The sequence below is a fragment of the Mustela putorius genome, unplaced genomic scaffold (genome assembly GCF_011764305.1).
Source record: "Mustela putorius furo isolate JIRA1106 unplaced genomic scaffold, ASM1176430v1.1 tig00000281_pilon_pilon_pilon, whole genome shotgun sequence".
NCBI lineage: Eukaryota > Metazoa > Chordata > Mammalia > Carnivora > Mustelidae > Mustela > Mustela putorius.
In genome coordinates, this window is record NW_025421343.1 from 13,652,441 (window position 1) to 13,678,254 (window position 25,814).

The 25,814-nt window shown below is 45.2% G+C and overlaps 2 protein-coding genes across 2 annotated transcripts; one reads left to right on the top strand and one right to left on the bottom strand.

Annotated features, from left to right (window-relative positions):
* The first annotated feature begins 1,344 nt into the window (after positions 1-1,344).
* Positions 1,345-8,551, top strand: MAT2A (methionine adenosyltransferase 2A). The gene is made up of 9 exons (XM_004742325.2): positions 1,345-1,579; positions 3,993-4,070; positions 4,166-4,288; positions 4,795-4,907; positions 4,992-5,135; positions 5,304-5,522; positions 5,793-5,975; positions 6,126-6,259; positions 6,927-8,551. Exons 1-9 carry the CDS (start codon positions 1,489-1,491, stop codon positions 7,027-7,029), a joined length of 1,188 nt encoding a protein of 395 aa, XP_004742382.1. The 5' UTR covers positions 1,345-1,488; the 3' UTR covers positions 7,030-8,551.
* A 546-nt stretch (positions 8,552-9,097) lies between these two features.
* Positions 9,098-21,634, bottom strand: GGCX (gamma-glutamyl carboxylase). The gene is made up of 15 exons (XM_004742326.3): positions 21,495-21,634; positions 20,928-21,098; positions 19,392-19,550; positions 18,900-19,065; positions 17,328-17,406; positions 16,776-16,882; positions 15,772-15,935; positions 15,182-15,447; positions 14,902-15,033; positions 14,370-14,521; positions 13,780-13,949; positions 13,434-13,564; positions 13,002-13,149; positions 12,647-12,842; positions 9,098-12,206 (listed from the first exon to the last, which is right to left on the bottom strand). The coding sequence occupies exons 1-15, from the start codon at positions 21,535-21,537 to the stop codon at positions 12,014-12,016; spliced, it is 2,277 nt and encodes a 758-aa protein (XP_004742383.1). The 5' UTR covers positions 21,538-21,634; the 3' UTR covers positions 9,098-12,013.
* Positions 21,635-25,814: the final 4,180 nt, after the last annotated feature.

Genomic DNA, 25,814 nt, shown 5'->3' on the forward strand with positions numbered 1-25,814 from the left:
TTAAAGCAGCTGGAGGCTGTTCCAAGGAGTCTCCTCCATCTCCCCGGGGAAACGTGCATCCTATGCTAGGAGCAGGCCTTTCCCTAAAAACATCACTAAACCCGATGTTAATGCATGCGGGACCACCAGGACCGCAGCCCCCGTCAAACCCCCACGGCGTCTCAGCCCCCGGACGATAGGAAGTGACACCTGCCCTCCTTTCCACTTGTGGGCTTCTTCCAAACGCGGACTCCATGAAATCCGTTCCCGACTTCCTACTCCTTGTTGGCTCAAGTTTTGTTTTGTTCTTTTCTTCTTCTCTCCCTGTAATTCCCTTCATGGGCAAAACTGGGACAAACGCAGGTGGATCTTTTAAAGTGAAAGCTTCATGAAATGGACCATTTCATCTTACTAAGAGATCTGCTTAATCACATACAAAAGCTAAAACAGGGCTTTCCCCCCAAGAAAAATATTCAACAGTCTCCTGAACAGAGGACTGAAAGGACACTCTGAACAGTGATTATTTTCCCGTCAGAGATATAGGAAAGTCAGCAAGTGCCAGGTCAGCCTTGTGAGGGGCCTCCTTTCTTGGACGGAGCAAAGGCCTGAGCCGAAGAAGGGGCTGGAGTACGGCCCTCACTGCAGGAGCAACAAAGGGAAAGGGCCTCCCTCAGAAACTTTAGCGCTGTGGTGGAAGTAAGACGGCAATCCATGACAGAACTACCGTTATTCTGCTTTTCGGCCATTTCCACCACTGAGGCATTAACCAAGAAATTACTAGCAACCCCCAGGATTTCCAGCCCCCAGCTGCGCGCCGGGTGGGGATGAATAAGGCCGTGCGAAGAATAGTGCGCTGACCAGCCAAGATGGCCACTTTCACATGGCCGAGGGCCACTGGCTCCCCGTCCCCAGGGTATCTAAAGGCGGGGCCGGCCGGAAAGACCCTCCGGCAGAGCCTGAGGACAAAACCTCGGCCGATTCTCTTCGTCACCGCTGGGGGACGCGACCTCGCGGACAGACAGCTCGGTCAACGGTCGGAAGGAAAGTGCCATGTCACAGCAAGGGGAAGGGGCCCCTAAAGTCTTCGTCGCTTTTCCTTTCACTTCGAGCACGGAAGGGTACAAGGACCCCAAATACTCGCACTTCCACTTGGCCCTTGTTAGAAGTGCTTAATATGACTAAATATTCGCAGGAAGGGCGCGTTAGCTCCGCTCGCTCCCCCTACCCCGCGGAGTGGTTCAGCCCGGGCTCCCTTTCCGCGCACCTCCCCTTCGGCCTACCCCCGCGCGAGTGGCGCATTGGCGCGCGGCGCCGAGGGGCGGGGCCCGTGTCGGGCGCGCGCGGGCGCTGTGTATAAATACTGGGCCGCATCGCCCGCCGCCTCGTTCGCTCCGCGCCGCCCGCCCGAGCTGAGTAGAACGCTGTCTTCTGCTTGTGCATTTCGCACTCGTCGCCTCGCCGCTCCCTTTTCCCTCAACGCCACTTATATTTACCGCTACGAACACCAACATGAACGGGCAGCTCAACGGCTTTCACGAGGCGTTCATCGAGGAGGGCACGTTCCTCTTCACCTCGGAGTCTGTGGGGGAAGGCCACCCAGGTGAGGTGACGGGCCCTGGAGCGAGGTGAGGGGCGGGGCGTGGGCAGGCCCGGCAGGGACCGGCCAGCCGCGGTGCCCACGCTGGTTGCCCTCGTCGGGCGGAGGGTGAGAAGAGCGGCGGCCGCGCGCCTACCTCGTGGCGCCGCCGGTGCCGAGCGCGTGGCCGCCACTCCCCTCCCCCTTCCTCTCCTCTCCTCCCATCCGGCCGCGCGCCTCGGCATGCGGAAGATTCCAGAAAACGAGAAGGGCGGGGGCCGGGGCAGCTGTGCTCCACTCGGGGAGGGCACTATTTCCTCATCTCCGCCCTGTCGTCTGAAAGCCCTCGAGTGGGCGACTGGCCCTGAGTGCTCGCGGCCGGTCCTCGGGAGCGCGCGCCCCGCATTGCAGCCGCAACCACGTGTTTGCCGCATGTGGCATCTGGGCGAGGGGGAGCCGTCCGGCTTCCGGCGCGCTCGGGTGTGCGGAGTGGGGGGCCCGGACCTCGGGACATGTGCCGTCTCTGTTAATTCCTTGCCTTGGGCTGTTACGGCCCCAGAAGACGACGGACGTGCCCTTCGGCAATATATGGCCTTGCCTTCAAGGTGACAGTCTCCAACTAAATATAGCGCAGGTTGGGGGAGGCTTTCCTTATTTGGACCACGTTTGAAAAGGATAGGAAACATGAACTAAGTGTAAGCTGCAATTGCGTTGGATTTCCCTTTAAAGTCTTGGGTGCTTTACCGTTAGGTAAGGTTTTACTGAACATTTCCTTCTCTGGGCTTTGTCCACTAGTCCGCCATTATGGAGATCAATTTACACGTGAACGAATGAAGCTGTTTCAAGGAACTTTCAATCTCAGCCTGAAAACATCACCTAGTGGACATAACTATTTTGCTGTACAGGTTCTGCCTTTTCTTGGGTTGATCACAGTGACATAGTTATCTAAAGTCTTAATGGTCTTAAGAATCCATTTCTGTTTAGTAAGTCTGCTGTGCCTCTGATGAAATCCACAAGCAACCTACCGGTGTGGGAGAGGATAGACGCCAAGATCTGATGAGGGAAGGTCATGTGTTCTGGTGTGGGTTACCCACCTTCCCTCAAGTGTTGAGAACTTCACATGTATTTGATTCACCTTTTATTAAAGTGTTGAGAACTTCATATGTATTTGATTCACCTTTTATTAAAGTGTTGAGAACTTCACATGTATTTGATTCGCCTTTTATTAATTTAGTCACTTAAGGTATAGGCACATATAGCAGTTTGTGAATTAAGTCTTGAGCTTCTGACTTGACTGCCATACACATTCTGCTTTAATTGTTCCGGATAATTGTAGAAAATTCAATTTCCCTGGAATCTCTAGGGGAGGTATTTCTGTTTTCCCACTTAATAGATGGCAATGAAGTGGGGAAGAAACAAGGATTCAGAATACATTTGGACATTTTCCAGCATGTTCAGCTCATTTTCCTGGACTACACTTTGGCAGATTCAGTTATTTTATTCTTTCTCTTTGACATTTTCTGTTGCTCTGATTAGTGTTCCTTATGATCAGGGAGAAATTGATAACAAGGGAAGAAGACAGTTCACCTTTCTCGTTGGTTAGATTTATAATGAAGACTTTAAATTTGTGGGATAAAATGTCGGTATGATTGTCCTTGAGAAATAATACTGTAAAGCAAAATGTTTTCCAGCTTTGCCTTTCAGTTTGAAGATAAACTTTCTGCCTTAACTTGATTAATTCCAATTATCTGGCTCTTCTGTTTAACAGTGGAAATTGTTTTTCCTGGGAACTTATTTTTTCAAAATGTCTGAAATACTTTAGAGATGGGATGAAATCCTTCTAAGGTGTAAATTGCATGTATCACAGTGAATTTAAAGGTATTAAACATGCTGGGCATTCTGCTGGCTGATCTGAATTGGTGAGCTTGTGGTGCAGCTATATTAAGACTGGTGTCAGGTTTTCAAGTAATATGCAGCATTATATCCATCATTTGGCAAATGGTTTCTGGTAAAGCAGTACTTATAATTAGACAGCAATTCAGATCTCCGTATTTGAAATTCCACTGAACTCCATGCTTGAAAATGATTAAATGGTAAATTTTATGTTCTGTAGGTTTTACCACATTTTTATTATTGTTACTACTTTTTAAAGACTTTACTTATTTGACAAAGAGAGACATAAGTGGCAGGGGAGTGGGAGAGGGAGAAGCAGGCTTCCCAGTGAGCAGGGAGTCTGATGTGGGGCTCTGTCCCAGGATCCTGGGGCCAGAACCCGAGCCAGAGGCAGCCGCTTAACGACTGAGCCATTCAGTTGCCCATTTACCAGATTTTAAAAGAAAGATCTCCCAAAGATCTGTACAGCAGTACTTATAAGGAAGAACAACAAACTTCCATTGACCATAGAGAGAGATTGAGTCAGGATTCTTTTTTTCCACAGATAAGATTTGTGACCAGATCAGCGACGCTGTGCTTGATGCCCACCTTCAGCAGGACCCTGATGCCAAAGTGGCTTGTGGTAGGTTCTAAACATTGCTTGCTTAACCAACAGATGAAAAGGTAACACCGTACTTCATAAGAGTGACATTTGAGTGTGAATTTATCTTTTATTAGAAACTGTTGCAAAAACTGGAATGATCCTTCTTGCTGGGGAAATTACATCCAGAGCTGCTGTTGACTACCAGAAAGTGGTTCGTGAAACCATTAAACACATTGGATATGATGATTCTTCCAAAGGTGTGTTTTAATGAGTTGGCACTTCTAAGCTCATCTTTCCACATTTTCAACTTTCTCTAGTTCTGTCTTTAGAGTGTCCCTGCTAAACCATTAATCCCAGTTGTACAGTTTTACTATCTTTGTTGTTCCAGCCCTATTTAATTCTCTAAAAGTTCCAAGTTTTAGGTGTACAAGTTTCCCCCTGCTATCCAAAAATGGAACATTCCTATGCAACCTGGAAGCCAAAATGATGCAAAGGCTTCATTTTTACAGTAGATCTACATTAGTACATAGCTTTTTTGGTAAAAGCAGAAATCCTTTGCAAATTTTTTTCAGTCAATGAAAACAAGTACTGGTATAGGTCTTTGTTAAAGGTGTGAAACACTTTAGAAAAGGGGGGCGCTTCCTGTATTTGATTTAGCAGTATTTAAAATTCCAGACATTTGTTGTAAATAGAAGGCATTGGTATTTCTTTGTGTACGCGCCCCCCCCCCTTTTTTTTCCTAAAGGCATTGTTTTGTTTGTAGGGTTTGACTACAAGACTTGTAATGTGCTGGTAGCCTTGGAGCAACAGTCACCAGATATTGCTCAAGGTGTTCATCTTGACCGGAACGAGGAAGACATTGGTGCAGGGGACCAGGTACCTTGGTGTAGACTGTCTGCATCTCTTCTAACATTAAATTCCAAAGCTTGGATTGATGACATTGACTTTTTCCTTTTGTAGGGTTTGATGTTTGGTTATGCCACTGATGAAACTGAGGAATGTATGCCTTTAACTATTGTCTTAGCACACAAGCTCAATGCAAAACTAGCTGAACTACGCCGCAATGGCACTTTGCCTTGGTTACGTCCAGATTCTAAAACTCAAGTAAGTGATGATTATAAAGCTGGATTACACATACTTCACAGAACATCCGTAAACTTGTTTAAAGCTAACTGGAAAAAGACTAGTATTTATCCTTCATATTATAATTTAGTTTTGTCTTGGTTCTGTATCTAGTAAACTGATGTTCTGATCATCTGATTTGTCTTCAAGGTGACTGTGCAGTATATGCAGGATCGAGGTGCTGTACTTCCCATCAGAGTCCACACAATTGTTATATCTGTTCAGCATGATGAAGAGGTTTGCCTTGATGAGATGAGGGATGCCCTAAAGGAGAAAGTCATCAAAGCAGTTGTACCTGCAAAATATCTTGATGAGGATACAATCTATCATCTACAGCCAAGTGGCAGATTTGTTATTGGTGGGCCCCAGGTAAGGCCTTATATATAATTCAACTTTTTTGAATTTTCTTTATGTTGACTTGCAAATTTGACTATTGTCACCTTTTTTGAGTGGGGGAGGGGGGTGTTAGAAAACAGCCAGATGCTTTCACATTTTATTAGCTACAGTATAGCTTTTTGGTTTTTTTGCATTTGACTCTTGAGTATATTTGCTGAGTGATACAGAATAGGTGTTTAACAAACCTGATCCACAGAACCGTTTATTGGAAAGCACAAAGTGACTTAAATCCTGTAATTTCAGGGTGATGCTGGTTTGACTGGCCGTAAGATCATTGTGGACACTTATGGCGGTTGGGGAGCTCATGGAGGAGGTGCCTTTTCAGGAAAAGATTATACCAAGGTGGACCGTTCAGCTGCTTATGCTGCTCGTTGGGTGGCAAAATCCCTTGTTAAAGGAGGTCTGTGCAGAAGGGTTCTTGTTCAGGTACATATTTTTTTGTGTAACTGGATTGATTAGAAGGCATGCAAGTGGGAGGGCATTTAGCATAGTATTCGTCTTTTTTAAATACCAGCGTATTACATAAGTGTGTGGGTCTTTTAAACACTGACTCTTGTGACATTTGAATCCTTTTAGGTCTCTTATGCTATTGGAGTTTCTCATCCATTGTCTATCTCCATTTTCCATTATGGCACCTCTCAGAAGAGTGAGAGAGAGCTATTAGAGATTGTGAAGAAGAATTTTGACCTCCGCCCTGGGGTCATTGTCAGGTAAAGATGGTAAAGCCTATTGCTAGTTAAAAATGAGGGTGTGGGTATATGTACATATATTTGAGATATATTCAAATCAAGGTGAAGGTCTGAAGATTTCTCAAGTGGGGAAATGTTTTAAGTCCTAGAACTGTTGATGTTACCTTTAAATTGCCTTTAGTAAAGGCTTATGTATGTTAAGAACAATCTAAAACTACAGTGCTCCATGGTTTAGATTAACCACCCTAGAAAGTCTTCCACATTTGATAATGGGGATTTGTGCTTGTGTTATCTAAGGATGTTTATTTTATTTATAAGCAATTAGTACAGATAAGTGGGCTATTCAAGGCTGCTATAAAGAAAATAAACAGGGTGTGGGCATGGGACCTTGGTAAGTATGCAATGATCTCAGAAGAGCTTTTGATACTTGCAATTTCTCAGAATAATGACGAGTTTTCATATTTGTTGAGCCAAGGATGGAAAAACAAGAACTGTAGTTACTAATAAGGACTGTGCGAGGAGTTTGGACACCAGAGAAGTAACAAACACTTCTGCCACAAACTTTTTTCCTAGCAAACCCCAGAGAACTGAACTCATTTGCCAGAACTCTTGAAAATGAGTCTTGCTGATTGTTTTGCTTTATTTTAATTGAATGCTACATATTAAGTTACGGACTTGTATATTCCAGGGATCTGGATCTGAAGAAGCCAATTTATCAGAGGACTGCAGCCTATGGCCACTTTGGTAGGGACAGCTTCCCATGGGAAGTGCCCAAAAAGCTTAAATATTGAAAGTGTTAGCCTTTTTTCCCCAGACTTGTTGGCGTAGGCTACAGAGAAGCCTTCAAGCTCTGAGGGAAAGGGCCCTTCTTCCTAAATTTTCCTGTCCTCTTTCAGCTCCTGATCAGTTGCAGTCACTCCTAGTCAATGACATGAATTTTAGCTTGTGTGGGGGACTGTAAGTTGGGCTTGCTATTCTGTCCCTAGGTGTTTTGTTCACCATTATAATGAATTTAGTGAGCATAGGTAATCCATGTAACTGCCTAGAAAAAAACCAACAACACTGTAGTAAATAATGCTTTTTGAAATTGAACCTTTGTGCCCTATCACCCAACCTTCTAAAATCCTAATTGCATTGACTTTCCCACCAAATGCTGAAAATGTCCTGTAATGTGCACGTAAAGTACTTGTAGTTCCATTATAGCCTCTGTCTGGCGATGCCATAGCCCTGTCAGCATGAATTTGTAATGTCTTGAGCTCTATTATGAATGTGAAGCCTTCCCTTATCTTCCTATAACTTGATCCATTTCTAATTATGTAGCTCTTTGTCAGGGAGTGTTCCCTATCCAATCACTCTTGCATGTAACGCAAGTTCCAGTTGGAGCTCTAGCCTGACAGAAAAAAAAAAAGGCAGTTACCATTAAACCATCTCCCTGGTGCTTATGCTCTTAATTGCCATCTCTTAAATAGCACCAAATCAAAATCTCTCCACTTTTCAGCTGTCTTTTGGAGGACGTACGTAATAAGGTTTTTATTTAGTAAACCAACCCTATGCATGGTTTCAGCACTAGCCAAACCACCAACTCCTAGCTCTAGAAAAACAGGCACTTGGCACCCTTGTGATGTCATACAGAGAAGTCACAGGGCAGTACCTGAGGGTCTGTAGGTTGCACACTTTGGTACCAGATAACTTTTTTTTTTTCTTTATAAGAAAGACTGAGTATTCCACACTGCACAATAATTCCTCCCAGGGTTTTAACTTTGTTTTATTTTCAAAACCAGGTCCAATGAGCTTTCTGAACAGCTGGTGTAGCTACAGAGAAACCAGCTTCCTTCAGAGAGCAGTGCTTTTGGCGGGGAGGAGGAAATCCCTTCATACTTGAACATTTTCTAATTGCTTATTTATTGTATTCTGGGGTATGGCGTAAGTACAGAGAAGCCATCACCTCAGATGGCAGCTTTTAAAAGATTTTTTTTTTTTTTTTCCTCAACACCATGATTCCTTTAACAACATGTTTCCAGCATTCCCAGGTAGGCCAAGGTGTCCTACAGAAAAACCTTGGGTTAGACCTACAGGGGGTCTGGCTGGTGTTAACAGAAGGGAGGGCAGAGCTGGTGCGGCTGGCCATGGAGAAAGCTGACTTGGCTGGTGTGGTACAGAGAAGCCAGCTTGTTTACATGCTTATTCCATGACTGCTTGCCCTAAGCAGAAAGTGCCTTTCAGGATCTATTTTTGGAGGTTTATTACGTATGTCTGGTTCTCAATTCCAACAGTTTAATGAAGATCTAAATAAAATGCTAGGTTCTACCTTAACTGTGTCCATTATTCTTTAAAAGTGTTCGTATGAATATTATCTGAGAATATATTCTTTATCCCTGAATAATTGTAAACCTTCTCATGGTTCAGGGAAATCACCTCACACCCCTTCAACCACTGCAAGCATTTTAATAGGTTTGGAAAGCCGATCCCTAGCATGAAGAAAAACACTCAAGATTCGATCTGTTTGTCCAGCACTGCCTTTTTGGCTGATAAAATGGCCAAGATCCATGTGTCCTTACTGCAGCAGCCACTCAACCACCAGGAATGTTTTAAAATTGCCCAAGATCAAGGACAAAACATGGAATGGTACTGTTTACTCTTAAGCTTAAGCCCATTATTTAGCTTTCCACTGTGAAAGAGTCTTAAATATGCTTTAAGTATTAATCCCTTTATTATAAACCTGTTAAAGGCTGCAAGTTAGATGTTCAGTACATGACACAGTTGGCCAAATTTTTGAACAGTGGTGAGGGGGCCAGGTTCTAAACCATTTTATAAGCTAGCTAAAATGAAAATTTGAACAAAATTATAGTGAAGATGCTGTAAGTTTCTAAAACCTTTATTCTGAGTTTGTGTACAGAGAGGTTTACACAAGAACCACAACCATCCCTTTTTAAGCCTAGGAGCTAAAAGTACAGACCACTATTTGGCATGTTTACACGAGCACGTATGAAAATCAAATGGTTCCAACTTTTTACTGCTGACCTGTAAATGTGAGTGAGACCCAAGGAATGCTTAATTACACCTATTTGGAGGCTTAAAAATTTATGTTGGGGAGCCAAAGTTAAATCTGTTTTTTTAGAGAATGAACAACACATTGCTGTCAAAACAGCCATGCTGGTCAGATAAGGGGAATGATTTCGGGAAGAGTTGGGTGCCTATAGGCTGCTGGGACAGCGCCAGGGAAATTAAGGTTAGGTTCAGTACTTGCTAAGAAGATAAACTGAACCTTAAGGAGCTTGGGGAAGGATCTTAAAAGGACCGGTCTTCTGCCTAATGGGGAAAAAGATTCTAAAGGTGAAAAATAAGCAGCTCAGGGAGAAGAGAACCAAAGATGTCAACTGGGGTGATAGTGCAGGCCATGTATAGAAGGAAAGGTCAAATGTTTGGGTTAGAAGGAAATCGACTTTCTACAAAGTTTTAAAGGGATGACCTGGGTGTCAAGGGACAAAAGATCCAAATGCTGGGAGTAGAATGAAATGGAATACTTTCAAAGCCTGGCTAAAAGGACACTGACAGCCCATTCCTATAATGGCTGCACAGGACCTGATTTCCTCCTGAAATCTGAACTCAAGATTTATTCCATTGAACAGCTTTTCTCATAAACAGTATTAAAAGGACTACCTTTCCACTCCTCCCACCCCATCATTTTCACTGGGAAAAAGAGGTGGTATACTAACAATTTCAGGATAGCATCCTTGCCTATATTAAAACTACTCTTAAGAATTCCAGGGCGCCTGGGTGGCTCAGTGGGTTAAGCCGCTGCCTTCAGCTCAGGTCATGATCTCAGAGTCCTGGGATCGAGTCCCGCATCGGGCTGTCTGCTCAGCAGAGAGCCTGCTTCCCTCTCTCTCTCTCTCTGCCTGCCTCTCCATCTACTTGTGATTTCTCTCTGTCAAATAAATAAATAAAATCTAAAAAAAAAATTCCTTCCCCAAAAGAACTATTCTTACCAGTCAAATAATGGGCATGGGAAGGGGAGGGCGAGCGGGTAGGGCAGGGGAACAGAAGATAGCTGAACTTACTAGCAAAGGACATTGTGCCATGGTATACTGTGTCATTGAGACCTACAAAACTATTGAAAACCAGTGTTTCCCCCCACACTATTCTTACAAAAGTGATCAAGATACCCTGTGGAACAGCTACTGCTAGCTTAACGCAGACAATATCTTGTAGGAATCAGGCTTCAGTGGGATGCCCTTAATTCAGGCCCAACCTGCACAACTGCACCTACTCTGGTCTAAGGGTGAAAGAATATAGGAAGTTACTAGAGATGAACAGACTGAAGAAGAGGTAGAATTGATACAACTTAGAATTTGAGAAATGAGAAAAAAAGGAAGACTCAAGACAGGATTCAGATGGCTCGGCCGGAAAAAAAAAAAAAAAAAACAACTGCCACTCATAAAGGAGAAGCAGGTCTGAGCTGGGGATGAATGTAAAGTTATGTTTAGGACAGAGTTTGAAAGCTTTGTTGGATACCCAGGTGGAGAGAATTAGATGTATAGGTGGAGAGCACAGGAAAAAAAAAGCTAATAAGCAGCATCACTGGAAACCATGAGGTGGACACAATCATCCCAAGTGTGTATGGTGAGAAGGCAGCTGCGGAGGAAAGAACCACTGACTGAGAAGGCGGGGGTGGGGTGGGACATGAGAAGAGAAGCCTGAAAAGAGAGATGTCATCCTTTATCGAAGTTGCTGGCACTGCTAATTCATTGCTGGTCTTTGCTATGAGACCCAGAGCATCCAGAGCAGGAGCTTTCTTTCCTCCACCTTTTTTCTCTGTGCATTCTTACTTCCTAGCCCAGTGCCAAGTTTTTGAGTTTTCAAGGAACTGAGGTGTTTCCTCAATCGCCCTGTACATCCAGACCTACAGAATAACTGCAAACATACCGTAATCCATAACCAAGTTTGGTTAATTCCTACTTTACATCACTCTCTTTTCACTTTAAAGGCTAGAATAATGCTAAATACACTGAGCTCAAGGGACCTACTACCAATCTTCTAAATTTCCTTATTAGTTTGACTTTGTCCTATTCTAACTATTCTCATAGCTGCTAGGGAAAAAACTACTGGCTGTATACATAATAGTAACAATGAAGAAATCACAACTGTAGAGAAGAAAAATTACCCTGCGCATTTAGAACTTGATCACTATCCTAATCTTGCCTGTAACTAAGAAGACAAATTTGAAGTTGCATTATTTCATTATTATTGTCAGTGATTCTGCAAATTGCAAGAGGCAGGGTATGGGACCTTACGTCAAATAGATGAGAGTCAAACCATCTATACATCTCTTACTAGGTGTTGTCTTTGAGCAAATTAAAACTGTCTCTAAGCCTCTTTTTCTCCAATTGTAAAAGAGGGCTAATGGCTAGTGAGAACTAAATATAGTAACACAGGCACAATACTTCACACAGCGCCTAGCATATAACAAGTACTTGAAAACAGGTCATCATGGTACATTAAATCTCTTTCCCCAAGGAGCCAGTCGTTAAACCAGACTTTTACCCCTTTATCCTAGAAGGGCATTTTCATATTGGTTTTAAACTCCTCATAGCCCCTTAAACTTGATGTGATAAAGTTCATCCTTGATTCACTCCCTTGGTTCCTCTAAGGTATCCTCTCTGAATTTAAAAGAACTACAGACAAAGAAAAAATGTATAAAATATCAATTTCTTCACATTCCCACTACACAGGTTAATGGTCCTATGACTGGTTGCTCCCACATCTGTACCCAAGTCAGAACTCTGAGTGGACATGGTCAGAATTTGACTCAGGAGGATTTGAATTTGAAGAATCTGTGTTTGAATGACTCAACTCTCCCACTGGCTCAAAGGGTCGCAAGTTTGCGTAAGTCACCTCTTGGGCCAGCTGCTCCAGGGAAGGGCGGCCTAGTACCAGATTTCGAAGCGAGATACAAGTCATCAGGAAGCTGAAAAAGAGGAAAAAGTTCACCCAGTCTAAAGTGTTTCTACATAGGAATTCCTGCCAAAGCCCTTAGGGTGAGCTGGTCCTACCTTCTCTCATTCAGGCATAAGTGAAAATATCCCCCACTGACCCACCCATCCCAGCTGGAAGGGCACCCCACTCTTTATATGGTCTGTTAAAGGATTCCAGAGTCTGGTAGGAATAACCCACAAGAGTCTGGTGATAAGCTGAGGCAGAACAAGACAGCAGGCCACCAGACACAGGTCACTGACTCTTCCATTAAGTCAGTGAAAGAATGGAGAAAGAAAAAGATATTAGCACTAGACTGTCCTTTCCTGGGAAAGTACCACCCCCCACACACACCCTGCCATTACCTTCCCCAGAGAAGTTACCCAACTCACAACCACCTGATGACATCGACCAGGACTGTTGTGGAAAACTCACCTGCGGCGAAAGATATAGAGCTTCCGCAGCAAGAAGCGGGAGAACCGCTCATGTAAAGGGGTATTTCTCCGGCGTTCAAGTTCTTGGAGCCTTTGCTGGCGTCTAAGAAAGGTCTGAACCAGTGGTGTTGGCTCAGGGCCCCCTTGTACTTCCCCTTCCACCAGAGGCTGCAGCTCTGGAGGCAGAGGCCCCGTTTCTGCCGAGAAGAGAGCAAAAAGAGAAATCACTGAGATTATTCCTTTAGAACTCTCACCAGTCAGAAGCTTCATGTTCATTCTTTAAAGGCTATATTCTCATTCACAGCCCTGATTTCTCATAAACAGGTTCTTTCCCAGCCAAATCTTCATATACTCACCAGTTCCATTCTCTACCTTCTCCTTTAATTCTTGCAGATATGCCAGGTCTTGCTCCAATGCCAGCTCTGTAGTATTGACGTAGATGTACATGTAGCAGGAAGGACTGGATGATACGGTATACACCTTATGGTACTCACCAGCAGGCAACTGACAAGGGGGAGGAAATGGATTATTTCACTCCCTAACCTTTCCCTCGGCAGCCTATGTGCCTTGTGCATTCCCCACTGTACCCCACCCTGGTCCCTTACCCAGGCACTTTCTTACTGCATTTTGGAGTACGAAGGAACTGACTTCTAGAATCCTGGATGAGGTTATTCACAGCCTCATCAAAAGCAACGGAGGCTTTTTTTGGGAACCCGCACTTTTAAGTCTCTGATAAATTAACTCAACTCGTCTAAACTTTTCTGCCATTGTTAATTCCAGCAAAATACCTGCATTTTTTCTCCCTCCTGAAGAGTCTGGTTCTTCTGTTCTGCCACCAGCTCGACAATCACCTCCCCCTGCAGCAGCTGAATGCTAGTGTTGCCCAGGTCTTCACTCACAAAATTCTCCAGGTGCAGCCCTGCCAGGGGCAACAGAGTTCCCCATCCCATCCTATGGAAGATGAAATCACTCCCAGCCAGAACAGAGATATCACACCTTTACCGCTACCACACCTCAGGTTTCAAGAATATTCCTCCCAGCAAGAATGCTCCTCCCCCCTCTACCACATGCAGTGTCCCGGGCCAAGAAAGCCACAGGGAGAGACAGCAAAGCTTTCTTTGCTTTCCTCCTTACCCGGGAAATCTGCAATGAAGACCACCTCAGTGTGGTTGTCCAGGCTGCTCTTGATTTCCTGTAACTTGGTCCTCCAGGGAGAGAGGTCCATCAACAGTGGCTGCAGCCAAGGTGTACGTTGGAAGGGGGACCAGGCGGCCTGCACGATGTCCACACGAGGGTCAAAAATCCTTAGGAAAGAAAACCACGTTCTCTAAGGAGACCACAGCCCACAACCTACCGAATTTCTGGTTCTGTTCCTTTCATCACTGTTCCCAAATAGAAGAAATGGCTTATGTCAGCACGTTAGTGCCATTGTGGGGCAGAGAGAGAAGAGGCAAGAGTTTCTGGAACAAGGGGAGGAATAAGGGGTTAGTGGCCACCTGAGGAGAATTGCATTAACAGCTTCTTTAAAAAAAAAAAAAGTTACCTTTTCTTCTGGTTGATGGTGCCCCCTGCTGGAAGCAATCAGCTATGCCCACAACCAGGTGAACAGGGACATGCACTTGAGGACAGCCTTTCAAGCAAGCCAACACTGGGGAACATGGGCTATTCATCTCGGCAAAAAGAGTGAAACTTCATTTTTCCCCTTCTCTGTTCCCCTTGCCCACCTCTGCTGGAAGCGGTCATTGATGGAGACCCAAATATCAAAGTAGATCTGGGGATCAGTGACATTGTACTTGGGAAGCAGGTGGCTCAGGCAAGTGGCATATTGCTTCAGCATGTCTGCGTGATCCTTCCATCGCCGGCTCTGTGTGAATACCTGCCCCAAACCCCCACATTAGTCCCACCTCATCGTTATCAGCCTCCCAGACAGCTCATGCCCCGCCAACAGCACTAAGAGATCTCTGCCTGTTACCTGTTTCGACCGGGGGGAAAAAACCTGAACTTGTCTTTGGGGGAGAATTTTTCGTTGCTGGGCTTTTTACTAGTTACCTTTCCTAAACCTTATTTCAATTCAAAGAAGTGAATGGCACTACCCTATTTTAATTTCAACAAAGGAAGGGTCAACCTGGCTCCTGAGAAAAGGGCTGAATGGACCCAGATTATGTTTTACTTTACAATTATGTTTAGGACCAAATCAGACCCTGGTGCTCCAGGGAGCTCTGAAGAACTGGAGGTCGTCAACATCAGGTGTCTCACCCCAGGGTTAAGGTAGCCCAGCTCGCCAGTGCGGCCATCACGGTAGGTGATCTTCACGTGCTGGTGGGAGCGTGAGTGGACCATCATGTCCCAGGAGTAGCCATACAGCCCATTTGTCCAGTTGTTATAGCCCTGAAAAGGCAGGGCAGAGGCGATCAGCCCAGCTGTCCCCCTATTAACCCCATCCTCAACCAACACAGGGGCTGCAAAACCAGCCCCACACTTTCCCTAATGCCGTACCCCCTGCCACCTCCCTAGCTAACCCCCAGGTCGCACATACCTGGGTGAGGAAATGGGAGTAGGGCAGGAAAAGCTGCTCCAGGAGGTAGAACAGCGTGAAGGCAGCACCCAGCCGATGGCGCAGCCCTGGCTTATGGCCACCTTTGGCCCGGCTCCTCTTGTACACGCAGGACACACTGGGTTGAGGGGTAGCCTTGAGGGGTAGTAGTTCCTGCAGCCTTTCGGGGAAGCGAGATACCAGCTTCCGGGGCCACTCAGGGGAGCAGAATAGAGGGCTGCTGGCCAGCATGACATAGGGGAACATACCTAGAAAAGGAGGGAGGCAATAAGTATTTCAGGAGTTTGGCTGGGCGGGGAACATGGGTAAACCCCTCAAGCCCTCTCCTTTAGGAAGCCTCTCCCCGGTATTCCACCTGTGATGAAAGCAGCTCAAAACTCAAGCGGTCTTATTTCCCCGAGATGCCTTATTCTGCAACATACAAGCTGAGCCCATAGACCCCAGTCCTTTCCTCCCGTTTACTGCCATGTCACTGACTGCATCTGACTCAGTGTAGCTCCCGTGGCCATCGCCGTCTCCTGCTCCCCGCACACCGGTGGCTTCCCATCTCCTACCAGACCACAGGTACTGACCAATGCTGAAAAGCTGGGAATTCATGCAGTGGAAGTAGGACACAAAGAGGAGGCCGATGGACCTTGAGGCATCAAAAAAGAGCAGGAAACCAGCTGAGAGGTCGAGCAGCAGTCCGCACCAGTGCACCACCAATAGACTGGTCATCTCCTCAGACAATACTAGTCTGCAGACACCGGAGACAGAGGTCAGCCACCAGCGCACTGGAGAAGCCAGCGTTTACAGCACATTCACAGCAAATGTGCCTCTGCTCACCCTGTCCTTGCCAAAGGAAGTACCCTAGCAGGTGGGTAGAACTCTATATAAAGACACCCTGTGGTAGAGCCTCCAACCCCCTTTTATTTCCATACCCTTTAAGTGTTCAAATTTTTTTCAATGTACCCTATGTGCTAACCAAGGGCAGATTTCCTAGGGCAAATCTGATGGAGGAGTGAGCGCATCCGGTGGTGGTGGGGAGGGGTGGGGGTGGTAGAGCCTCCACAGAGGATATAAAGGAGAAGAAACTAGAAAGGTGAATGCGCGACTAACATAATAAAATCAAACGTTTGAAACTGGGAAATAATAGGCAAGAGGAAAAAGAACAGAGTAAAAAGCGAGGAAAGAAAAAACGGGAGGAAGGGAGAAATCAAGAGTTTTCTAAGAGGTGGCAACAATGGTTTTGTCAGGGCAGGGACTGTCCATCTGCTAAGTCCACTGGCCGAGGAGTCCTGGGGAGCTGGGAGCTCGGACTCATGCACCAGGTCACCTTATTCTGATTCTTTCAGTTTTTAGTTTTTTTCCTTTCGTTCTTGACCCTACCATACATCTCCCAGGGACAGGTAAGACCTAGATGTTTTGGTATCACTGACTTTGCCTTCTGCTGAAGAGAAAGATAAGTGGACAGAGGAAAGCACATGGCAAATTCAGGCAAAGCAGGAACAGCAGCCATTCCTGCAGACCTGAGGGAGGCGAGTCACCTGCTGTGCACCACTGCCGCAAGGAGACACCTGCTCTGCCTGCCACTCACTTGAAGGGACTGAAGAGCCAGTGCCGGGACAGATATTCCATGGAATAGCCTTCTACCCAGTCTGCGTCCAGCTTTTTCACACCCGCAATGAAGTATACAATGAAGATCTGCAAACACAAAATGCAAAGTGAAGGTTCAAATAAAAAAGAACCTGCTTTTTTTGCAGGTCTAAAATGACCTAAGTTCTGATCTGAGCTCAGGCCCTAAAGAAGATTACATTCACTCCATTTACTCATCTGAGATCTTCACTCGTATGGACAGTCTACCAATGCCAGGCAAGGTATTGGGTCCCAAGGGGAGTCATGAAGCCTAGATCTCTCGTAAGGACACTCAGCTAGCAGGAACAAAGCTCTGTGCTCTCCGCAACAAAGTAAGAGAACCCAGAGACTAGGGGACTGGAAACTCAAGAGTCAGCCTTGCTTTCCAGCCAAAGGGGAAAAAAAAGGGAAGCTCCAGGGAGGCAGAGTACAGCGTTGCCTGGCAGCAGGATGGTCATGCTGACAATGGCTGTGGAAGAACACACCCCCCGCCGGCTTTCCTAAAATCCTATACCTGGCCACGCAGCACAGCATAGTTCCAAAGGGGCACGTGGGCATTCCGCTTGCGGGCATTCAGCAGGCCGTCCACAGACCTACACCAAGGGTAGTAAGTAAGGTTAAGGAGAGCTTCTTAATCCCGCACATGTCCACCTTTTTTTTAAGTGTAATTATCTATCCCAGGCCATCTCCCCTATCCTCTCTGGTTCTCTGGGATCTTCTGAGGCTCTTTAGAAGTATAGGAGCAAATTTAACAGTGATTATTTTCAGTCATAATAGCAATACTACTAGTGCATTAGAACACATAGTTCAGTGGTTACCATTAATTAGTGAGTCAACTAGTCTGTCTTAATGGACCAAATCAGGAAAAGGATTACAATGCTTCATAATATGACTGAATTTGAAAAAGAATGAATTTGAGGGAGTGTTTGAAAAGCTAAAGGTGTATGTTAACTATATAGTACATTTAAGAAAAAAAAAAATCTCAATATCCAAACCAAACTGACATCTCAGAGACCTAGATGTCAGCAACTAGTGCTGGAGGGTACCTTGGGAGAGAAGCAATAAACCCAATATATTAAAACTAGATGTATTCTGGGGAGACAGAAGCAAAGCAGGTTTCAAGAAGACAATGAATGAGCAGAGAGGTTGGGAAGGGGCAGCTTGTGCTTAAAAGCACAACTGTGCTTTTAACTTGTGGTACTGTAATGAGGAAAAATGTAAAGTGTTTAGTACAGAGCCTGGAATGGGGAAAGCCCTGAGTAAGGGATAAGTATTTTTTCAAACTGCGTAAAATTACAAAAATGGAACTTTTCATGAACATTCTGTCAAAACTGTCTCTTAATTTTATATGATCAGACCTGTGCATCTGAATGAGTTTAAAGGTTTACAAAGGGGTATGTCTAGGTATAATTAGTGGCTGATAAGTCACTAACAAAGGCATCATCTGAGATTTTTTTCCCGATACCCATCTTACTGGCATCTCCTATTTGCTTAATGGGGAGAATCCCTAGAGGTCATCTCCCCTGCCACCCTGTCTCCAAATCCCTTCACCACCTCCCCTGAGAGATGGTCACCTAAGCCAGAGGTGGAGGGTTACCTCCTCCCAGGACAGCACTGCTGAGCAGCCCTGGTGGGCCCTCTCCTTCTGACATGACTCTGCCTCACAGCAACTTCTACTCTTGGCTCTAACTCTGCCCCTCTGGGCTCACACAGAGAAAGTCTGCTCCCTCTTCCACATGACCACCCTTGAAGTATCTGAAAACATCTATGTCTGGCTTTAGTCTTCTCTTCTTCTCTCTAAGTGGATTACAGGAAGTGGATAGATCAAGGCACCTGGGGAGATATGGAAAGAGTGAAGGGGTGGGAATGGAGCCATTTTGCTTTTTGTCATCCCACATGCCCCAACCTCACTGACCCCTCCCCTTCCCAAATTCATCTGGACCAAAGTGTGACCCTGTAACCACACTTTGCAAAGCATGGTTGAAAATGTGCTTGCTGGGGCAAATTCTAGGAACTCACCGGACCCCTACCACTGGTAACCATCCTGACCCAGCCAACCCTTTTCCCCTTTTCCCTAGAATCATACCAGTAGCGGTTTGCATCCACGAATGTCAGCTGAAAGGCCAACAAACCATACAGATAGGAGTGGTTGTTCCATGAGGTCTTGTCCAGGAGAAACACATACCAGTATGGCAGCAGGAATAACACACAGCTTATCCGGTAGCACAGGCCCAGCATCATGCCCAGTGCCCCTGGGATTTGTGGGGGAGAGGATCAAGAGGTCAAAGGGTCACCAGAGGCCCAGCTCCCCCAGGACAGGCTGTGGGTGGGATTAAGAAAAGTCATTGGACATTTTATAATCACAAAGCCAAATGAAAAATCAAATGTTATTTTAGCATTTTAAAAAGACGCATGGGGTTAACAGCTCAGATGACACACAGGGAGCGGAATGATATTAGGAGTCACAGGATAAGTGAAATAATGAACCCAAGACTTTGGTCATTCACCGGCATGCTTTGTATTTCTGTGGTTTAGGGAGGCTAGTCAATACTCCCATCTCTCCCATACTTTCCCTCACCCAGAAACATGATGGTATAGACAAGATACATCCAGTCAAGTGGTAGTGGCTGCAGGGCGTCCAGCAAGGGGAAGCGGCACACGTCCAGCCCATCCAGGTATCTTCGGTCCAGAGAGCTGAGTCCCCGCTCTTGGGGAATGTCCAGCACCATCATCAGCCCTGGGAAGGCAGTCGAGGAGGCACCCTTAGGCCTCAGCAAAGGAAGCAGTGGAATACAGCACCCAGCTCCAGGGTCAGACTTTTTACCTAACCCTGGCTCTGCCATTTATTCATTCTTTCAACAAATGAATTCATTCATTCATTTATTCATTATTCAACAGTAATTACTGAGTGTCTGCTCTGTGGTAGGCATTATGCCAGCTATGTGATCTCAGATAGTCACTGCACCTCCCTGAGCCAATTCCTCCTTCCCTATTTGAGAAAGGGACTCATAATATCTTACAGGGTTACAGGAGGCACCTGGATGGCTCAGCTGGTTAAGCGTCTGCCTTTGGCTCAGGTCATGATCCATGAGTCCTGGGATGGAGCCCTGCATGAGGCTCTATGCTCACAGGAAACCTGCTTCTCCCTTTCCCTAGGCCCCCCACCCCTGCTTGTGTGCCCTGTCTCTTTCTGTCTCTCTCTCAAATAAATAAAAATCCTTAAAATGAATTTTACAGGGTTACAATGAGGATTAAATAAGAGAAGTGTACAAAATGCTATAAAAGCTGTTCAGGTAACCTTGAGTTATTAACTTCTGTCCTCCTAGGCCATAAAAAGTGTTCTAGGATGGTGCGTCTTAACTTTTCATTTCTTAGCACACCCAGAAAACAGTATTTGGCTTACTACACTAGAGCAAACAGAAGGGGCTACTCAGGTCAGGAGGCCAGTTCCAGGTAAGGCAGGGTTTCTCAACCTCAGGACTACTCACATTTTGGGCTGGTTAATTATTTGCTGGGAGGGGTTATCCTGTGCACATCAACAGCACATCAACAGCATCCCTGGCTCCTAAGTAAATACCAGTAGCTACCTATTCCCCTTCCCCCAAGTTGTGACAAATAAAAATGTCTACAGTCATTGCCAAATGTCCGCCAGAGAGCAAAATTGCCACCAGTTGAGACTGGGCTAAGAGAATTGATATCTTGGCACATTTGTAACCCATTCCAGGCATACATGCTGTGGCCTATGAGTAAGGAAACTCTGGATTAGGGAGTCACAGCCAAAATGTCAGCCCTGTCACCCTGCTATTTCTCTGAGGTCTGGTCCTGTGTATAGTTACTGGGCAACTTCATGCCACAAGCAAGATGGGTCTCTGGTCATCTGCCTCTGTATTTCCTATGGCCTCAGATCAAAGCATTTCTGCCCTCCAATCCCTAATCAGAGGAGATAAAGGCGGATTTGATCCTAAACTCCACAAAGATCTCTTCCAGGAAATCAGTATCTTCAGCTCTGACGAAAAGGGAGGAAAGTCACTAGTAAGTAACCAAGAAGTGCGAAAGGGAGGATGGTTATTCTCCCACCCAACATCACACTAGTCGCTCCAGAAACCCCATTTACCAAAGAGAAAACGGAAGACAGCCAGGCTGGCAGGATCCGTTGGTCGATTCAGCAGGGTCACCAACCTTCCCCAGCTGGAAACATCTGTGCACTCAAACCCCAAGAGTTTCCCCATTCCGCTGCCTTGGCTCGGCCCTGAAGACTGTCCAGCCTTGTCTTTCTGTACTTTATCTGCAAGCAAACAGAAAAGTGTACCTGCAGTTGTGGGGACGGAAGTGCTTTAAAATCGGCTCCTCCCCCAAACACAGAAACCACAGCCCCTTCAGCCCCAGGGTTTCTCCCTATCGGAGTTCTCCCATTTATTTCTGACTACTAGAAACATCCTCGCAGTGCCAGATCCGTCTGGATCTCCCAATGTCCCAGAACCTCTCTCAGACTATAGCCCCCTAATCCCAAAGCGCCCCGAGTGTCCCCATCACCCCAAAGCCGCACACTGCAATCTCTCTCTACAGCCCCTTCCAAATAGAGACCCCTTTCCCGGGGTCCCTCTGGGCAGTCCTACCACCCCCACCCCTCTGAGACAGAGCCCCTCTCTCCCTCCGCCGCCAGGGAGGACTCCAAGCCTACGTGAGTCCGGCTGGACCCGCGCGGACCGGGCAGACACCGCCATGGCTCCGCGGAGGTAAGACGGCCAAAGCGGTGACAGACTAGCAGGTAGCGACGGGAGGACTCACGCCCCTAAGCCCCGCCTCCCCGACACATCAGCATGCGTGCGGCCGGCCGGAAAGCGCTAGATAGGACTGTCGTGAACATCTCTCGCCGGCCTCGCTTGCTCCCTGCTTGGCGGCAAAGGGCGGAGCGAGGAACCTTGGGGCTGGGGGAGAGGAAGCTCCGGCTGGTATCGCCTGACGGGGTGACGGAGGAGGAGCCAGGATTTCCCCAGACGCCCATCTTCAGCCGCTAGACCAGTCTTACCATGAATTGTCCCAAAGCCCTTGGCGCTTTCAGTCCTAACAAGTCTTAGAGTCCTGACAACTTCCCTGACGCGCCCATTAGGTCTCTCCAGGTTGTAGAGCTCCTGTGGTGCTCCCTGACGTGAGCATGCGGGTGCAGTGTCACTTTTCTCCCAAGACCTTGACCTCCGAGTTGAGGACGCACCTGAAGGGCTGTCCCGGCGTAGGGAGAGGGTGCGAGTTGCTTTTTTCTCTCTTCCAGTACCTGCGAAGAACCAGAGGTTTGAAATGAGCTGGGGAAACCGGAACGACACAGCTGCAGATGGAGATGTAGATGTAGCTTTAGAAGATGTAGAACAGGGGCAGCGCGTAGAGTGTGCTCTATCAGGGAGGATTCCTAGAGGTGAGTCTTGAACAGCACTTAACAGTATCTAATTTTCTGCCATGGGATTGGCCAGCAGGATCACAGAAAGTCATCCTAGGAAAGCAGTACTCGCATTTTCTTGGTGTCAGGACACTTTTACACTGCTACACATTACTGAGAGCCCTAAAGAGCATTTATTTATGTGGGTTATATTTTTCCACATTTACCGTACTGGAAATTTATACTGAGAAATGTTTAAAATACATATTGAGTCACTTAAAAAAAAAAAAGTAATAGACCATGTTTACAAATAAAACGTTTACATAAATAACTTGTATGGGAAAAGTTTGTTTTCCACAAAAAATTGCACAAGTAGTACTATATTGTTTCATATGCAAATCTAATGTCTGGGTTAATTGGAAACAGCTGGATTCTCATAGCTGCTTCTGCATTTGATCTGGTGCTGATTGAAGTATGTGAAGGAAATCTGGCCTCACAGATACTTAGTTGGAAATAGGAAGAGCGTTTTATTTTATTTTTTTTAAGATTTTGTTTATTTTATTTTATTTTATTTATTTTTTGACAGAGAGAGACACAGAGAGGGAACACAAGCAGGGGCAGTGGGAGAGGGAGAAGCAGGTTCCTGTCAAGCAGGGACTTTGGGATCCCAGGACTCTGGAATCCTGACCTGAACAGAAGACAGATGCTTAACAACTGTGCCACCCAGGCGCCCCCGGGGAAAAGCATTTTAATAACGATTTTAGGTAACAATTTAGGTAACATTTTTAGGCAAAGTTTAGGTAATTGTGGGTATCCTTGTTTGCTAACACACCTTAACTTAAAAGTAGTAGTTTTTTACAGGTTAGTCAAATGTAGAATCTGAGGGGTACCTGGGTGGCTCAGTGGGTTAAACCTCTGCCTTCAACTCAGGTCATGATCTCAGGGTCCTGGGATCCAGCCCCACATTGGGCTCACTGCTCAGCGGGGAGCCTGCTTCCTCCTCTCTCTGCCTACCTCTCTGCCTACTTGTGATCTCTCTGTCTCTCTCTGTTAAGTAAATAAATAAAATATTTTTTAAAATGTAGAATCTGAAACCATCTCAATGAACTGCATGCTCTGTCACATTGAAATCATTGTGATATCTCCCACTTTGGACCTTTTACAAAATCATGCATATAGTCATTTGGAAAACATTGGTTTGGTGAGTTATGCTGCTCTTCTAAATGCAGAGTCTCTTAAATGTTGGGAAGCTGCCAAGCTCACAGTGGCAGACACAAGTTTTCCAAAATTCTAATTTTCATTTGAAAGTTCAAATTTATTCATTGGCAACAAATACTGTCTATTGTTTCCCTTCGAAGAACAGCCACACTTCTTTCATTTTTGAAAACAAAACAAAACAAAACAAAAACCTGCCAAATGTGCCAGTTTGAATAACCATAGTTTGTCCAATGTCCACAAGTAAAATGATGTTTCATTTTTTAAAAAGAAAGGAAGAAACAAAGATACTCAACATCTTATTTTATTAGGGAGTTATACATTAGAACAGCAATGAGTTAGCTGTTAGAGTGGTTGGAGCAACAGGAACTCTACTTCATTGTTGGTAGGAATGCAAAATGGTACACTCACTTTGGAAAATAGTCTGGCAGTTTCTTCCAAAACTAAACATGCTTTTACCATATGATCCAGCAATTGTGCTACTTGGTAAAGACTCAAAGAAGTGAAAAATTATGCCCATACAAATATATAGCAGCATTTTTCATAATTGCCCAAACTTGGAGGCAACCAAGAGAGGTCCTTCAATAGGTGAATGGATAAACAAACAGATACATCCATACAGTGGAATATAAAGTGATAAAGCAAAACGAACTATTAAGCCACAAAAGGATGTGGGGGAAACTTAAACTCATATTCCTAAGTGAAAGGAACCAATCTGGAAAGCTTACACTGATATCCTGAAAAAGGCAAAACTGTGGTTTTAAGGTGAAAGATCAGTGTTTGCCAGGATCTGGGGGGAAGGGGGAAGTGGGAGGGATGAATGGGATTTTTAGAGAGATGAAACTATCCTGTATGATACTGTAATGGTATCATGATGCATACATGTAATTATACATTTTCTAAAACCCATTGAATATGAACCCTAATGTAAACTATGGACTTTATTAATAATAATACATCAACCGTAGCTCATCAGTTGTAAAGCAAATATGCCATGCCAGTGCAAGCTGTTAATAATGGGAGAAAAATGGGAGAGTGCTAAGGGATATGTGGGAAGGATCTGTAATACTCAAAAAAAAAAAAAATTCTGTTAATTTTAAAACATTACTTCAGCTCACAGTTTAACTACACAAGTGCTTTTTCTTGGAACAACTGGGAGACAGCCATCATACTTGGGTATGCAAAGTGCTGTGTGTATTTCCCATAAAATAGTTAAGGGTGGGGGTGCCTGGGTGGCTCAGTGGGTTAAAGCCTCTGCCTTTGGCTCAGGTCATGATCCCAGGGTCCTGAGATCTAGCCCCGCATCAAGCCCCGCATCAAGCTCTCTGCTCAGCAGGGAGCCTGCTTCCCCCTCTCTCTGCCTGCCTCTCTGCCTAATTGTAATCTCTGTCTGTCAAATAAATAAATAAAATCTTTAAAAAAAATAGTTAAGGGTGTATACTTCAGTGTCAAGAATTAATAAAATTAATAATTTGTACTGCTTCATTAGGGATGTTGAAAATGGCATTTTTTGAAAATGCAAGTGTGCAGCCAGGAGGATACAAGGACTATTACTGTGATTTGGTGCCACTGTCTCATTCCTGCTAACTTGCCAATAATTTTATTACCCACAGTTGGCTTTTGTATCATCAGTGCAAATGGCAACATAGTTAAAAAGATGAATAACGTATCAGTTTTATTATAGAAATAGTTTTGTTCTTGAAGACCCCAGGTGTTTGTGGACCATGTGCTGAGAACCACTATCCTAAAGGAAAAGGATGTCTGGAGTAGATGTCAAAGTAGTGATTTCTAGGGACAGATGTGTTTGGCAGGTAGAATCGTGGGGTTAACCGTGTTCCTGCTACTGAGGGTCTGGCCCACTTCTAGGTTATCCTAACAGGCAAGGTAGGCCTAGTCACTTTAGAAGCCATAGATCTATTTAGGGGATGAATGTCTTAATCTGCTGTCAAACCCCAATCCAAATGAATCCAATATGGGTTGGAAACTTTGGGCTAGCTCTTCTAAGACCATTCAAAATTAGATGGTTTCATTAAATTCAGCATTTATGGGATGCCTGGGTGGCTTAGTCATTGTCTGCCTTCGGTTCAGGTCATGATCCCAGGGTCCTGGGATGGAGCCCAGCATAGGTCTCCCTGCTCAGTGGGAAGCATGCTTCTCCCTTTCCCATTCCCCCTGGTTGTGCTCCCCCTCTCACTGTCTCTCTCTGTCAAATAAATAAAAACTTTAAAAAGGATATAAAAAAATAAGCATTTATAGTCTGTTACGTGCCAGAACTGGACAGGTTATAGAGAAACAAATTATTAAGCTGTCGCCTCTGTCCTATAGGAGTTAAAGGATAAGGAAACATAATAATAAGAGAATATGGAAATAATAGAATGATAATAATAGAATGTACAAAATCCTAAGTATTAAATG

What these genes read in the sequence shown, in the direction of transcription:
- GGCX (XM_004742326.3), bottom strand. Translation starts at nt 21,537, where the DNA reads ATGGCGGTGTCTGCCCGGTCCGCGCGGGTCCAGCCGGACTCAC. An exon ending in TGTCTTCCGTTTTCTCTTTG is followed by an intron (nt 19,551 to 20,927) that starts GTAAATGGGGTT and finishes CTGCCTTCCCAG; the next exon opens with GGCTGATGATGGTGCTGGAC. An exon ending in CTTCATTGCAGATTTCCCGG is followed by an intron (nt 13,565 to 13,779) that starts GTAAGGAGGAAA and finishes TGCCCCTGGCAG; the next exon opens with GGCTGCACCTGGAGAATTTT.
- MAT2A (XM_004742325.2), top strand. Translation starts at nt 1,489, where the DNA reads ATGAACGGGCAGCTCAACGGCTTTCACGAGGCGTTCATCGAGGAGGGC. An exon ending in GTCCAGATTCTAAAACTCAA is followed by an intron (nt 5,136 to 5,303) that starts GTAAGTGATGAT and finishes TTTGTCTTCAAG; the next exon opens with GTGACTGTGCAGTATATGCA. An exon ending in CGCCCTGGGGTCATTGTCAG is followed by an intron (nt 6,260 to 6,926) that starts GTAAAGATGGTA and finishes TGTATATTCCAG; the next exon opens with GGATCTGGATCTGAAGAAGC.